The 15423-nt window shown below is 45.2% G+C and overlaps 1 protein-coding gene across 1 annotated transcript in view; it reads left to right on the plus strand.

The window, feature by feature from the left end:
• The first annotated feature begins 1694 nt into the window (after nt 1–1694).
• LOC142203273 (17-beta-hydroxysteroid dehydrogenase type 3-like) overlaps nt 1695–15423 on the plus strand; it is a 32150-nt gene continuing 18421 nt past the window's right edge. Inside the window, exons 1-3 of the mRNA XM_075273853.1 lie at nt 1695–1918; nt 11525–11571; nt 12004–12079. Coding sequence (XP_075129954.1) covers nt 1753–1918; nt 11525–11571; nt 12004–12079 — 289 coding nt within the window. The 5' untranslated portion in view covers nt 1695–1752. The remainder of the gene's footprint in view (nt 1919–11524; nt 11572–12003; nt 12080–15423) is intronic.

Consider the following 15423-nt stretch of genomic DNA (forward strand, 5'->3'; position numbering starts at 1 on the left):
ATTACGTTCACACTGGCACTGTGTCAGTTATAGAAAGAAGCGGTGACACAAACCATAGGTTGTACTGCTCCCTCAAGATAAAACTTCCAACTACTTATACTACTAGTGCTGCAATATGGTTATTGGGGCACAGAAGTAGATGTTAATCAGGATTCTAAAGCAAAAATTGAAGCACTTGCTGGAAATGGGACATGCCTTGGTGCACTGTGATGTAGGTTGGGGCCCACATGGCAGAAAGCGCGTTGTTTTACAGTCACTGCAAATCCCAGGGAATCCCATCCAGATTATGAAAGGATACACGCAGTGGACACATTGCGGTTTTGGAAATCACGGCATGCAAATTATACCTACTGAAACGCTGACAGTTTCCCTATAGGAATAAAGGAAGCAGAAAGTCAACAGAGGTTTTCTCTGCAGATTTTGTGTGAAAGCGCTACAGGGATGCATTTAAGGGTGCGTTCACACGATGTAAAATGGAGCGCAAGCTGGCACGTATACGCATGTCAGCATTTTGCGCGCTCAAAAAGATCCCATTGATTTCAATGGGAGTTACGAGCATATACACCGCGTAATTTTGCGGTGTATACGCTCGTAACTCCCATTGAAATCAATAGGATATTTTTGAGCGCACAAAATGCTGACATGCGTATACGTGCCAGCTTGCGCTCCATTTTACATTGTGTGAACGCATCCTAAAACTGCAGTGTTTCCCACATTGCTTATTTTTTTGCTGAGGTCCACTATGTGGGGTCTTAACCTTAAGCTGATTTTGGATGTGGTGGAGAACAATAAAGGTACTTTTCTGTAGGTGTCACTCAAGGCTCAGTCCAGGGACCCCCAATATTTTCCATCTCAACATTAGCCAACTCATACAGTCCTAACTCATCAATACCATTGTTTCACTGGCAGCTCTGTATCCCAGACATAACTGCTTTGCTATCTAAAGGGTTAGAGTGTCTAGCATCCTTAGCCTCATTCTTTAAATTAAATATGGAGAAAAGGGAATTCATCATCTTCCTCACACAACCCCTACCTGACATATCTATTAAAGTTAATGGTGCCATACTTACTCCATTTCCAGAAGCCGTTGTCTTATGATGACCTTTAATTCTGCCTTTCCTGTTATAATATTGAGTATGGGGAGTGCACATAGAAAACATTCACCATATGAGTATAGCAGGAGTGTTCTTGAATTCCATATAGCTTCTATACTGCTGTTTCTATGAATTTTGTGCTAGATAATAGCTATGGTAGTGCTCATATGCAAAGGAGGAATCTGTATAAGGCTGCATGCACACGGCGTTACGAGCGCTCCCATTGAAGTGAATGGGAAGTGTTCGGGAGCCGTCTGCAGCGCTCGCGTCTACGGCTGTGAATGAGTATTTTTACAAGCCCGGCGTAACTCCATGTGCATGCAGCCTAACATTCATTAATTACAGTTGTCATTCAGAGGCTGGCATGCAAAGGGTCAAGTGTGTTAGCTCTTTTATTAGAGTAGAGCTGTCATTCCTATTAGTATGCCCTTATTTATATCACTGACTGCATGGTGAACTTTGTACATGGAAATGTGAGTTTCCTGTATATTGATGTATAGGTATGAAGGAAGCAGAAAGTCCACAGAGGTGTTTACATTGGCGTATCATATGAGTGGATAGTTTGGCAGAAATAAGGAGGCAGTGTTTGGCACAGTACAGAGAGGAGGTCCTTTCCCAGCACTTCCCAGCTTGTCTTAGCTCTGTATTCAGTGGCAGCATGGCAGAAGAAAATTGTCTGTATACACAGGGTTTCACCCTATTGGGGATACTGACAGCAGCTTATATAGTAATAAGACAGACATGGAGGGCAGTTCGCGGGCTGAGGACCCACGTGTTATCCCAGTGGTGGAGGACAGATCTCACAAAGTATGGACGGTGGGCAGGTAATGAGGACGTTCTTATATACAGGATACTACACAATGATACATTGTTTAGTGAGTTGATGGTGATATGTGGTACACTAACTTTTTACTTGCAAGCTTTGTATGTAATTTTTCAGGGATGAATGCATCAAGTACTGTACATGGGAGAGATATTTTGTATGCCTTGCAGTGTTGGTGACAGCTACAATGTGTCGTGTCAAGAGTCTTAATGTTATGCAATGTATTATAATATTCCTATGATAACTTTACTATAACACAGGGAGTTATACCAATTAATGTTTAGCCAAGTAGGATAGAGTTGGAGATTGACCATCACAAGGACGCAGTGACATAGATGTGAAATAAGAGAACCAGGCGTCTATCTAGACAGAGAGTGTGAAGCACATATTCCTTGGACTAGCCATAGCACATATACTGTACCTGCTGTGTAGCAACTACAGAGAGAGCTTTAGCTAGGGAGCAGCAAATGTATTTCTGGCATTTTGTGGGAAGACTGTGTCCTAGTTGGTTTGAGTCTGCTGCCAATTGAAATAGAAATTGTACAGTTTTCAGCATCCTCCCACGTGTAAGACCAGGACAAGCAAAACCACATAACCCAACTCTAATATTATAGTGCCAAATCCAAAATTCTTTTTAAACCAATAAAAGTACTGTATAGGTCCTTTCAATAGTAGCAGAAACATATCTTTGTGGCCACAAACCAAAGAAGTAATGCATGGTGCAAGGGCTTTTAGTGCTTTAGAATTACAGCCAATGCTCTTGTTGTAGCTCTATATAATATAATGTATCACCGCTGCCTTTGTGCTAGAGCCTGGTGCAATCTACATGAGCTCTGAACAGGGCAGCTGGTTCCTTGTGTCTCTGGTGGTTGTAGTCAGGGACAGCTTTAGGTGTGGCAGTGCCCCATGCAGAATCTAGTTGTGATGCCCTTCACCAGTAGAGTCTTGTAGTGTAAAGGACTTGGTGCCCATTTGCTGCTTATTGCCTCTTTAGGTTGGGTTTAATGACTGGAACTTATTACATGATAAATCCCTATGATGTTTTAAAGTTCCAGTCCCTTTTTCTATATATAGCTATTGTGAGAGGGTGAAAGGCAAAATGCTGGAATAACACTATATCAGCCCCAGATTACTGACATATGTGTGGTCCAGGGCAGGTCTGGAGTAAGCTTCAGCCTCAAGTGTGGGTCATAGGCTCATTACTGGGCCATAAAAGGCTGCAGATCCTGCACTTCAGGGCAGATCCTGGGAGGAGAGGAAGTGTCTGGGGCTGTCCTGCCATTGAGAGCCTTGTGTATGGTGTTTTTTTGGTTAATATCGTTAGCATTTTCTGATTAGTTAGCGCTCAGATGAGCAGGATTTTGGTTTGACATTATTTTGCCTGAAGTTAAGGTTGTATTTTATTTTGTTCTTTTTTGTGCCTCATGTAAAAATTTATTTATTTTGCTGTTTTTTTGCTGCAAGATTTGTGTCCCTATCCCTGACTGGTTTTGTTCGTACCACTGCTGCTACCGAGCTACCTTCCCCACACTACCACACTATTTATGTAACTATCCTCGGAACAGTTCATCAATATAATGTGTAGGTTGTAAATATATAAATCACAAAAACATTGTTATCCTTAAAACTAAATGCAGTATAATTACTTATGTTTGAAACTGAATATATTACATAACAAAATGGCCTCTATACTGTGCTCAGATGTAGGCCTGACCATGTGGACATAAGGAGACTCTATAGGGTTTCCCATGAGAGCATGGCAGAGTCTGGCACTCCCACAGGAAGTGACATCACAGGAAGAGACATCACAGGAAGGGTGTCACAGAAGGTCACTGCCCTCCCGGAGGCAGTGCCCTGGAGCTGATGTCACAGGAGGCGGATACCCTGACCAACCAATCAATTTCATGATAGAGCTTGCTGTTGTTTACTTCTTGTAATTGAATATAAAAAACCTGCACATATTGAATAAAGGTCTCTTTGTGTGCACTGCTTAGGAGCTTAAACCAACACATGTTGTCTGGTGTGATTTCTTCAATGCTAGCACTTAGTCTTTGAATTTGGCCAGCCAAATCAGTCACAGATATAGTTGGTGCAGGCGACCACAATGGCCCCTGTTTCTGACAATTTGATACCGTGATCCGGATCACACTCGAGGGAATGGAGACCCTTTGGACCGAACAGATGTCCTACCCAACGACCAGGAGCCGCCCAAACTGGAGCCTGATTACCGTGTGTCTTTGGGTGTCGATCCTGAGGGCCAGCACGACTGGACCCCTCCCCGCTGTATAATCCAAAGAACTTGATATTTGTAGTCGTGTGTAACTGACTATTGGCTGTATATATTTTGGTGCTGTGTTGTCTTGGTTGTGTCAATGCCCGAGCAACTGTGATACCAAATGCTGCTAACACCTCTATGGAAATATGGGTAGGAACGCTGTTCTTGGCGCTATGATGGCTGACTAGGCCCTGCCTGAGGGTATTGGTCAGCTGTACCCAAGCTAAGCTTGGCCCCGACAACTACTAACTCTCTAAACGCAGAGACCTAACAGACAGATAGGGTGAGAGCTGATAGAGGCTAGGGACTGGGATACTAGAGGCGGTCACCCCTAAAAAAACAGCAGCTGCAAACGGTAACAACTGGGATGGGACGTGCTGGAGAACTAACAGGCGTAGCACAACCATAAACACACAACAGGAATTTGAGGAGAGGAAAAGTGGAATAGTGAGGAAAGGGTTTCACAGGACAGGGGTGTGATGAATGGCCCAGAGTTATGTTTTTTTTTTCACTGCCTTCTCAGATATAGTTCCCTTTTGCCCTGTTAATTTACTTGACCTGATTAGCAAGATGCCAGATATATTGTCCAAGCCTAATTCTCCCTGGAGGTAGCTTGGCTCATCCCTTTGTCTCAACCGGGGCACAGCATTGTCATGATTGTGCTAACTTCGTTATTCTTAGCAGGGGGTGCCTGTGATCAGTGGACTGAGAGCCTTGCTATCACCTTTTAGCAGACAAGCTGACTCCATAGGAGACTTTCAAAGAGTTATGAGTGTATATAGTCATACTGGTACCAGGTGAGGGGGAGAGCTGCCCACCTTGCTGACCTCATCGTGGGAGGGGGCTGAGTGGAGATATATTGTCACACATGACAAGACCCCGGGCTCTTGTTGTTCTTTCTGGACTGCTGGGATGTGTCACGAAGTGCTTCTAATCTTTTATTCTTTTATCTTACTGCACTGTAACATACCTTTCTGTAACCATATAAGCTTGTATCCGCTAGCATATATCTCTATGTATGTTGGTTGTCTAGTTTCGACCCTCTTGGGTTAATAAATTTAAAACTTTAGAAGGCTCGTCTCATATTATCCTATAAGACCCAATCCCTCTCTCAGGTTGAGAGCGGACGGTAAAGGTAAGAAGGTGATCGCAGTTTTGCCCGTGGCTAGGCCAGAGGCTGGGTCAAAGTGGCCTTGACGAGGCGAGATCCTTCACAAGGGGCAAAAATAAACCTGAAGCCCTAAACAAAAACTCACTAATACCAAAACAGTGACAGGCAACCAGAAATGCAGGACAGGGATTGAGTAGATATGTTGAGGGTAAAACAGACTCTCACACAAGACAAAACTTACACCACTTACAAATCAGCTCCAGAGACCGTGCAACTCCACAAAACACTCCTACTAAACTGGGTCAAGAATCCTAGTTGGTAGCAACGAAAACCAGCAAGGACTGAAGCCAGCAGTAAGCCTTTTACAGACCCCGGAACAACTTGATAGGTTGATGACAATATCAAACACCTGGAGTTCGCATCTACGGAGCTCAAGTATATACTGAGGCAGATACTCAACCACCAAATGAACAGCTCAGTGGCAAAGAGAACAACCAGAGAGCCACAGGACACCGGCTCAAATTTCCAGACAAACACCACCACAAAATACACAACAATTTTATAAAACAACTCACAGCTGAGAAATACAGAGGATAAATAACTTGTGCGCGCAGAGAAAATTATGAAAAATTGTGAGGACTTTTGTGTTTTCTGACCAGTATTTAGTACACCAGAAAATAGTCAGTGGATTGAAGGATACGCCCCGTGGCGGCATTGGGACTAGCCCAGTGTCGTCAGTGAAGGAAATGGCTGGTCAGACCACCCCCTGGGGACACAGAGTTAGGGAAATTGTGATGACTTTCGTGTTTCTAACCGGTGTATAGTACACTGCTGCATAGTCAGTGGATTGTAGATTATGAGTAAAGGATACGCCCCACTGACAACACTGAGGCTAGCCCAGTCTTGACAGTGAGGGAAAAGACCGGTTAGACCGTCAGTCTCTGACCGGTATATAGGACACTACTGCATAGTCAGTGGATTGTAGATTGTTGCCCAGTGATGATATTGGGACTAGCCCAGTCTTGCCAGTGAGGGAAAAGGTCAGTCAGTCTGCTGCCCCCCTGAGTGGACGCAGAGTTATGGAAAACTGCATCTCTCTATCACCTTGGTTATCGTGATCATTCAGCACCAACGATGGACTCCTTTAAGTCCATGTTCAAGTGCAACAAGCTGGCTCAGTGGTTAGTACTGCAGCCTTGCAGGACAACATCTGCAAGGAGTTTGTATGTTATCCCTGTGTTTGTATGGATTTACTCCCATAATCCAAAGACATACTGATAAAAGGAGGTATATTAGAGGATGACAGACTGTTACGGAGCGCTCCGGCATGGCATAGAGTTGCATGTGCTATAGCAAAAGATGGGTACTTGCATTTTGAAAAGTGGAGTGGAATAGAGTAAAAGTGGGATGATTCTCACTAAGCAAAGCGTTTCAGAAGGAATTGGCCTTGTAAGAAAGTGTGTTTGGATAGTTCCCTCCACCCTTGAATAAAGTGTACTGTAAACAATAGAAGGCCTAAGCTAGAGTCTTTGTGTACACGTTTGAAGAAGAAAATCCATTGTTTCAGTGAATTAGAAGTAACTCACATCTGTTTTTGTGGTTTTGTATATAATGCGCATTTTAACTGAATGAAGGCTGTGATTTGCAAGAAAGTGTATGGTAGAGTCATGTATATCGTATTAATATTATAAATGTGAAAGTTTGTGGGTTTGTGAGTTTGGATGTTCGGATGTTTGTTCCTCAATCACGCAAAACCCGCTCGACCGATTTGGCTGAAAGTTTCCACAAACATAGTCACTACACCCGATTGCGCAATAGGCTACTTTCCGTCACAATAGCGCACATACGTTTGTGCCAGGACCCCCACAAAACCCAAACTCACACCACCATCTCTGCAATCTCACACACTTTGGACCATAGCAAGCCACAAAATTCATATTTCCCTCTACAGCCTGGCCCCTAACCCCACACAATCACATATACATATACTTTACCACTTTGCCCCTCACCTTAACGATACTCCAGGAGGCGCTCTATAACGCTCTGGAGCAGCCATGTTTGCCGACCCCCACCGCTCTGACAATCCGCGACACCGCCCACCCATGTCAATACCCCTAGGCGGTCTAATAGATGCAAAAAAAAAGTTTCACAAAAAGTGAAAAAAAAAATAAAAACAAATAAAAAGGATTAAAAATTCAAATCACCCCCCTTTCCCTAGAACACATATAAAAGTAGTTAAAAACTGTGAAACACATACATGTTAGGTATCCCCGCGTCCAAAATCGCCCGCTCTACAAAGATATACAAATATTTTTCCTGTTCGGTAAACGCCGTAGCGGGAAAAATGGTCAAAAGTGCCAAACCGCCGTTTTTTCACTGTTTTGATTCTGATACAAATTTAAATACTAAGTGATCAAAGCAATAACATTTTCCAAAAATGGTAGAACTAAAAAGTACACCCGGTCCCGCAAAAAAAGACGCCATATACATCCCCGTACACGCACGTATAAAAAAGTTATGGCTGTCGGAATATGGCGACTTTTCAAAAAAAAATTTTTTAACACAGTTTTGGATTTTTTTAAGGGGTCAAAATGTAAATAAAACCATATAAATTTGGTATCCCCGGCATTGTAATGAAACACACAATACAGGGGACATGTCATTTTGGTTGCACAGTGAACGCCGTAAAACCAAAGCCCGTAAGAAAGTCACAGAAATGCATTTTTTCTTCAAATCCACCCCTTCTGAATTTTTCCCCTGCTTCCCAGTACATTATATAGAATAAATAATGGTGGCATCATGAAGAAAAATTTGTCCCAGAAAAATTAAGACCTCATATGACTCTGGGAGCGGAGAAATAAAAAAGTTATGGGGTTTAGAAGGAGGGGAGTCAAAAACGAAAAACCAAAAACAAAAAATGCCATCGGCAGGAAAGGGTTGACTTCAAATACTTCCGTCCCAAAGTCATTATGTAAAGTTTCTCACAACACCGTATATATAGCAGCTCTAATACAAATTAACTTCAACACAACAGTCTCACGTATTCTCTGAATTACAGCAAAAACAAGATACAAAGTTACATTTCATATCCCATACCTTATACACAGTACGAAAACCTTACTCGCGCCTGTATATACCCACTTCTACAATCACCGCAGACGAAGTCGCGGGTACCAGCTAGTGGTCTATAAATCTTGTATTTGCTTAGGATTTGAGTAGATGTCTGAGTAGTTGAAAAGATGTTGTGCGGTGTCATCAGTACGATGTGCACAGCCAACTTTTTCTATCACATTTTTGCTTTCCTCATGCCACTATATGGCTTAAGCACTTACACAGATAGTAACCTCTCCCATGTATTAATTATAGGCCAGACTTTGAGGTAGTGGTGTTGGTACATCATAGAAGGACAGGGTGCTGCTGTCACCATGAATAAGGGTCAGTACAAGGACATTCCTCTTGTCCTTATACTTGACCAAAAACATGTTCTCACTACATGGTTCCCTGCTCTCATCCTTTCTTAGGGGCTGCACCCCCTGTTTTAGACAAGCATTTATGATTTCTGTGTACTGTCTCACAGTTACTTTACAAATGAGATGCTAAAAGAGTGTGATGCTGGTGTGCAAGTTATCCACATGGAGGTGATAACCCTGGTCCAGTAGTGAGTGCAGCAAATCCCACACTATTTTTCCACTAAGAGTTTATTCTCTTGAATGCGAAAAACAGCCGCATGACAGACGTTTTTGCTATATCCTTCACACAGCCAAATATATATATATATATATAGAGAGAGAGAGAGAGAGAGAGAGAGAGAGAGAGAGAGAGAGAGAAACCGAATGGCATTCTTCACACGGAGGAATCTGGCACTGATTTTGCAATATATTTTGCCCCGCAATCAGTGGCAGATCCAGCCCTTATTCTGCCTGTTTTCAATAGGAGTTAGAGATCGGAGGAAGACACTGAAAAAATAATAGATCTTGCCACGGATTCTGCAGCTGATTCAGCCATGAAGTGCGCGGCTCAAGACTCCCTGATGATTGAACCCATTCATTAGGGGCTAATCAGCAGCGGAAATCTGGCTGACAGGAAAGGAAAAGGAATCTCTTTTAATTTTACGATGTCTGAACGGGGACTAACACTTACATACTTCTTCTGTATTACACGTATATACAGTTCAATCTACTTCTCCTCCTCTGTATTACAGTCCATTCTAGCAAGTCTGCCATAGCAAAAAAATACCCAATTTCAGGTGTTGTTTGCTGCCGAGCTTTTGGACGAAAACCATGCAGATGCATGAATAGAACCACAAAGGTGACCACTGAGGCTCTGTGGTCTAAGAGCCCACGCAACCTGGAGCTGACCCTCCAGCCCCATCTCTCCCCCGGCAATTTGGATGCAGGTGGGGGATGCAGTGATATCAATACATTGCATCTGCAGCTCCCAAGGTGCCTGCAACAGAGAAACTGACAAGGACTCTGGGAGAACAAAGCAAGCTGTGAATTCCCTTTTTTCTTTTTATGCACTTTTTGTGTATGATTTATACTGCAGAGGGCTGTAATAATGTATATTATAGTGTGGGGGGGCCAAAAGGGGATCATTATAAACTCTGAGGGCACAAGGGGGACATTAAAAGACATTAAACTGTGTCAGACCACAAAGTAACATTATACCATGTTAGGGTCATTAAAGGGATTCTACCATTAAAATTGATTTTTTTTTCTCCCTAACACGTAGGAATAGTCTTAAGAAAGGCTATTTGTCTCCTACCTTTAGATGTCTTCTCTGCGCTGCCGTTCCGTAGAAATCCTGGCACTGGAGAGTTCTCTCAAAGCATTGGGGACGTCCCCAGTGCTGTTTGAGTGCTGGGGACTGCCCCCAGTGCTGCGAGAGAACTCATTTGCATACCAGCGAAAACCGGGATTTCTACGGAATGGTGGCGCAGAGAAGACAACTAAAGGTAGGAGACGAATAGCCTTTCTTAAGGCTATTCCTATGTGTTAGCGAGAAAATATTCGACAATTAAGTAGAAGAAAAACAGCCATGTGCATATTTATATCAAGCACTGAAAGATTTCAAGAAGTAGCATACCATGATGAAGTTACATTTGATCAGACTCTCTAAGGCAGTGGTTCTCAACCTTTCTAATGTCGTGACCCCGCAATACAGTTTCTCATGTTGCGGTGACCCCATTCAGTTTGGAATGTGCATCCATAATGGTGTGCGTTCCAGCTGAATAGTGTTGCTGCAGACAGTAGTGCTTGCTTCTGAGTGGCTAAAGCCATCGGAAATATGTATTTTGTGATGGCTATAGGCATACCTCCCAGCTTTTGAAGATTAGAAAGAGGTACAAAATATGCGGCGCGTGCCGCAGGGAATTTAGCCCCGCCCACTTTTATGTGACTCTGCCCATTCTCAATCATTTTTCATGTGCTCCCACACAGTATAATCCTCCTACACCCGTACATTATATGAGATGAGATGAGATATCGCCATCTCTCCCCCAGTTTCATATAACCCCTTCATCTGCCCCAGTTTCATGTCCCCCCTCCATCTCTGCCCTCAGTTTCATGTCCCCCCCTCCATCTCTGCCCCCAGTTTCATGTCCCCCCATCTCTGCCCCCAGTGTCATGCCGTACCCCCCCTTCATCTGCCCACAGTTTCATTTCTGCCATCTCTTCCCCCAGTTTCATGTCTCCATCTGTTCCCCAGTTTCATGTTCCCCCCATCTCTGCCCAGAGCTTCATGTCCCTCCATCTCTGCCCCTAGTGTCATGCCGTTCCCCCCCTTTATCTGCCCCAGTGTCATGCCGTCCCCCCCTTCATCTGCCCCTTAATTATGTTCCAGCTTAACCACTTATACTCACCTTCCAACGCTCCCCCGCCGTTCTCCCTGCAGTCTCGCTTACTCACATAGTTGTAGGCGCGATGTGACATCACATCGCGGCTACACATGCAGAAGCCGCAGCACAGCGTTAAAGTAGGAGCTGGCTGTGACAGCTACTGCTTTAATCGCCTGTGTGTTCAACTCATCAGCGTCCTCCGGGCGTCGATAAGTTGAAACCGGGACATACCTCCCACTGACCGGGACGGTCGGGAGGTATGCTTTAGGCGACCCCTGTGTTTTGGTCGTTCGACCCCCGCCGGGGTCACGACCCACAGGTTGAGAACTGCTGCTCTAAGGTTTCATTTAGTGTCTCATTTTTGCCTTTTTTTTTTTTTTTACAGTGGTGACTGGTGCTACTGATGGGATAGGAAAAGCCTATGCTCTGGAGGTAAGTGATTGTGCATGAATACATGTTGGCAAGTGAAACTCAGGACAGATCTTATTCCTGTTTTGCGGCCAGGGCCGGCGTTAGGGGGGGCAAACTGGGCAATTGCCCAGGGCCCCCGTCTCCTAAGGCGTCCCCGGATCAGCAGCACCAGATGTTTGGTCTGGTGACCCATATCAGTGCACCCTTAGCAAGTGTATCGGCTTGCATAGCAGGCTGATACTATGAACATGTATGTCAGCGCGGGGAGCTATAAAGTCCCTGCACTGACACAGATGACTATGTAGAAGACAGGACTGGATGGGGCGTGATGACATCACTACAGGATACATGCTGAAATAGCACACGGTTGTGTGCATGGGGCCTTAGTATGGTAAAATGAACTATTACGTGTTATGTATTTATATATAAATATTTGACTGACTTCATTTTCAGCTTGCAAAGCGTGGCCTGGACATTGTCCTGATAAGTAGAACCCTGGAGAAACTGAAAAGAGTGGCTGCTGAGATAGGTAAGTGTAGAGTATGACATGGAACAGCATTATAGAGACCCTGTCACAATGAAAATCCTTGGGGTGGCCATATCAGTGATTGACAGCTGAGGCTGGTTTCACATCTGTGCCCCGGCCTCTGTTTTGCAGGTTTCCGTTTCCTGCCCGAAACTGGACAGGAGACGGAAACCTGCAGTCAAGTTGAATGGGTTTGAAACCTGCAATCAGGTTGATTGGGTTTGGAAACTGTCCGGCCGTGAGCGCCGATGAGCGTTTTGTGCTCTCTGCGGCGAAACCGTTTTTTTTTAACCGGACACAAAGTCGGACATGCAGGACTTTGTGTCCAGTTAAAAAAAAAACGGTTTCGCCGCGGAGAGCACAAAACGCTCCCCAGTGCTCACAGCCGGACACTGTCTGTCGGGTTTCTGTCTTCTGTCTGCAGAAGACGGAAACCCGACAGACAGAGATCGGGTGCAGAAGTGAATGAGCCCTAACATGTTAATTCTGCTTCCTGAAATAGCATATTGTATACAGGGTCGGACTGGCCCGCCGGAGCACCGGGGGATTCCCCGGTGGGCCCCCGAGCCTGACTATTAATTTTATCTAAATACACTTGTCAGGGGCCCGATCGGGATCTTCAGGGGCCCGATCGGGATCCTGACCGTGCCAAAATGGGCCCCTGTACCAATCGCTGGGAGTGTGTGTCTCTGCTCCCTGCACTGCACACTGCCGTCACTAGCAGGAGCTGTGCTGCCCCTCCCCCACACAGATCGGAGTGTGCAGGGGGACGTCTGCCGGCTGCTGTAAACAGAGCTTTCACCACAGCCAGACAGGACAGACAGGACACAGCCAAATGTAAGTACATTTTTTGGGTAAAATATGTATATTTAATGTGTGTATATTTGTGTAAAGTGTCTGATATACTGTGTGAGTCCTGTATATTTGTAGATAAGTGTGTGTGTATGTATATGAATGTATGTGTGTAAATGTATGTTATATGTATTAGGCCTGGTTCACATCTTCCCTTTTCGGGAAGTCCACTGTGGGGAATAATACAGTGTGCAGGGGCCACTATGGGGCATAATACTTTGTACAGGGGTCACTATGGCACATAATATTGTGTGCAGGGGCCACTCTGGGGTATAATACTGTGTGCAGGGGCCACTATGGGGCATAATACTGTGTACAGGGGCCACTGTGGGGTATAATACTGTGTGCAGGGGCCACTATGGGGTATAATACTGTGTGCAGGGGCCACTGTGGGGAATAATACAGTATGCAGGGGCCACTATGGGGCATAATACTTTGTACAGGGGTCACTATGGCACATAATATTGTGTGCAGGGGCCACTCTGGGGTATAATACTGTGTGCAGGGGCCACTATGGGGTATAATACTGTGTGCAGGGGCCACTGTGGGGTATAATACTGTGTGCAGGGGCCACTATGGGGTATAATACTGTGTGCAGGGGCCACTATGGGGTATAATACTGTGTGCAGGGGCCACTGTGGGGCATAATACTGTGTGCAGGGGCCACTATGGGACATAATACTGTATGCAGGGGACACTATGGGGTATAATACTGTGTACAGAGGCCACTATGGTGCATAATACTGTGTGCAGGGGCCACTATGGGGGATAGTACTGTGTGCAGGGGCCACTAAGGATTAGGCCCTACTGAGCAAAACACAGTTAACGCTGGGTTCACACCAGCGTCTGGTCTCCATTCTGAGGTTTCCATCTTCTGCATGTAGAAGACAGAAACCTATCGGTTTGAGTCCGGCCGTGAGCGCCGGTGAGTGTTTTATGCTCTCTGCGGCAAAACCGTTTTTTTTTTTTTTAAACCAGACAGAAAGTCCTGCATGTCCGACTCTGTGTCTGGTTAAAAAAAGAAACGTTTCGCCACGGTGAGCACAAAACGCTCACAGGAGCTTACGGACGCACACTTCATTTGAATGGGTTTGAAAAATGCCTGCAGGGCGGAGACCCCGGGCGCAGATGTGAATGAGCCCTTAAAAACACTTTCTATTTTTTTAAGCACACTGCCGATCGGAGTGTGCAGGGGGAAGTCTGCCTGTCTCAGTGTCTCCCAGTGCGGTCCAGTCCGGCATGTAACTAGCAGCAGAACTGCAGGACCGGAGCACTGGGAACAGATGAGTGCAGGGTTTTTTTATGTGTACTTTGTTTTTCACCTCCCAGGACTAATTAACAAAAAAAAAAAAATTATGCTGGACAACCTCTTTAAAGTGTGGGTCATTTTGGGGGGAAATTAAAGGGGTTGTCCAGGCATAATTTTCTATGGTTTATCGTCAGAATAGGCTATAAATGCCTGATCTGTAGGGGGCCCACACCAAGCCCTCAGACCGATCAGCTGTATGGAGCTACTTCTGGTACCAGTCCTGTACACAATACGGGGCCAGAAGCAGAAAGCTCTGTCCACTGTATATCAGCCGGCACCTTCTCTGCATCTCGGCACTTATTGAAGTCAGTGGGAGCTGAGCTGCAGTGAATCTGCCAGGCAACTATACAGTGGATGAAGCTTTCTGCTCCCAGTCCTGTGTCGTGTACAAAACGAGCGCGGAAACGGAAACCTCTGTGGAGTTTCTGCAAAAAGCGCTGCAGGAAAAACTGATGTGTCGGCGCCGGGGGTTTTCCCGCAGCGCTTTTTTGCTGTGGGACGCTGTGTTAGGCATTATCCTTATAGTGTGGCGTGCAGTATGTTGAGATGGTAAAGAGGAGCTCTCACCTCCTGGGACACTTGCGGTATAATACACTGCTAGAGAGCTGACAGTGCGATGATTTCAGCGCACTTTAAGCTTTTCCATTCTGTGCCCCCGGTGAGGAGCTATCAGTCCGTAGCTCTTCACTGTCAGAAAGGCGTTTCTGACAGTCAGTCCGGAACACCCTTCCTCACAGCAGCTTCTATAGTGCTGTAATGTGAGAGCGCTATAGGCGCTCAGTGTCATCGCTGGCTGGTAAGCAACGACCCCTCTCACAGTACAGCGCTATAGACGCTACCGTAAGGAAGGGCGTTCCTGACTGACTGTCATAACGCACTTCTGACGATGAAGATCTACGGTACCGGCACAGAACGTGAAAGCCAGTAGTGCGCTGAATTCAGGGCACTCTTGGCTTTCTAGCGGTGTATTAAACCTCATGTGCCCCAGATGGTGAAAGGTCTTCTTTAAGGATTAGGCACAACAGCGAGATGCAGCTAAAAAAACATTGTGGGAAAAAATTGCAGTGAATCTCAATATATTTTTTTCCACAGTGTTTTTCATTGAGCTTTTGTCCCCAGCACTCCGTTGTCCCCACCTGTGTCTGTTAGATACAGGATTTCCAGAAATGAGACCTAATTGGTGTCA

Source organism: Leptodactylus fuscus, chromosome 5, assembly GCF_031893055.1.
Source record: "Leptodactylus fuscus isolate aLepFus1 chromosome 5, aLepFus1.hap2, whole genome shotgun sequence".
Classification (NCBI taxonomy): Eukaryota; Metazoa; Chordata; class Amphibia; order Anura; family Leptodactylidae; genus Leptodactylus; species Leptodactylus fuscus.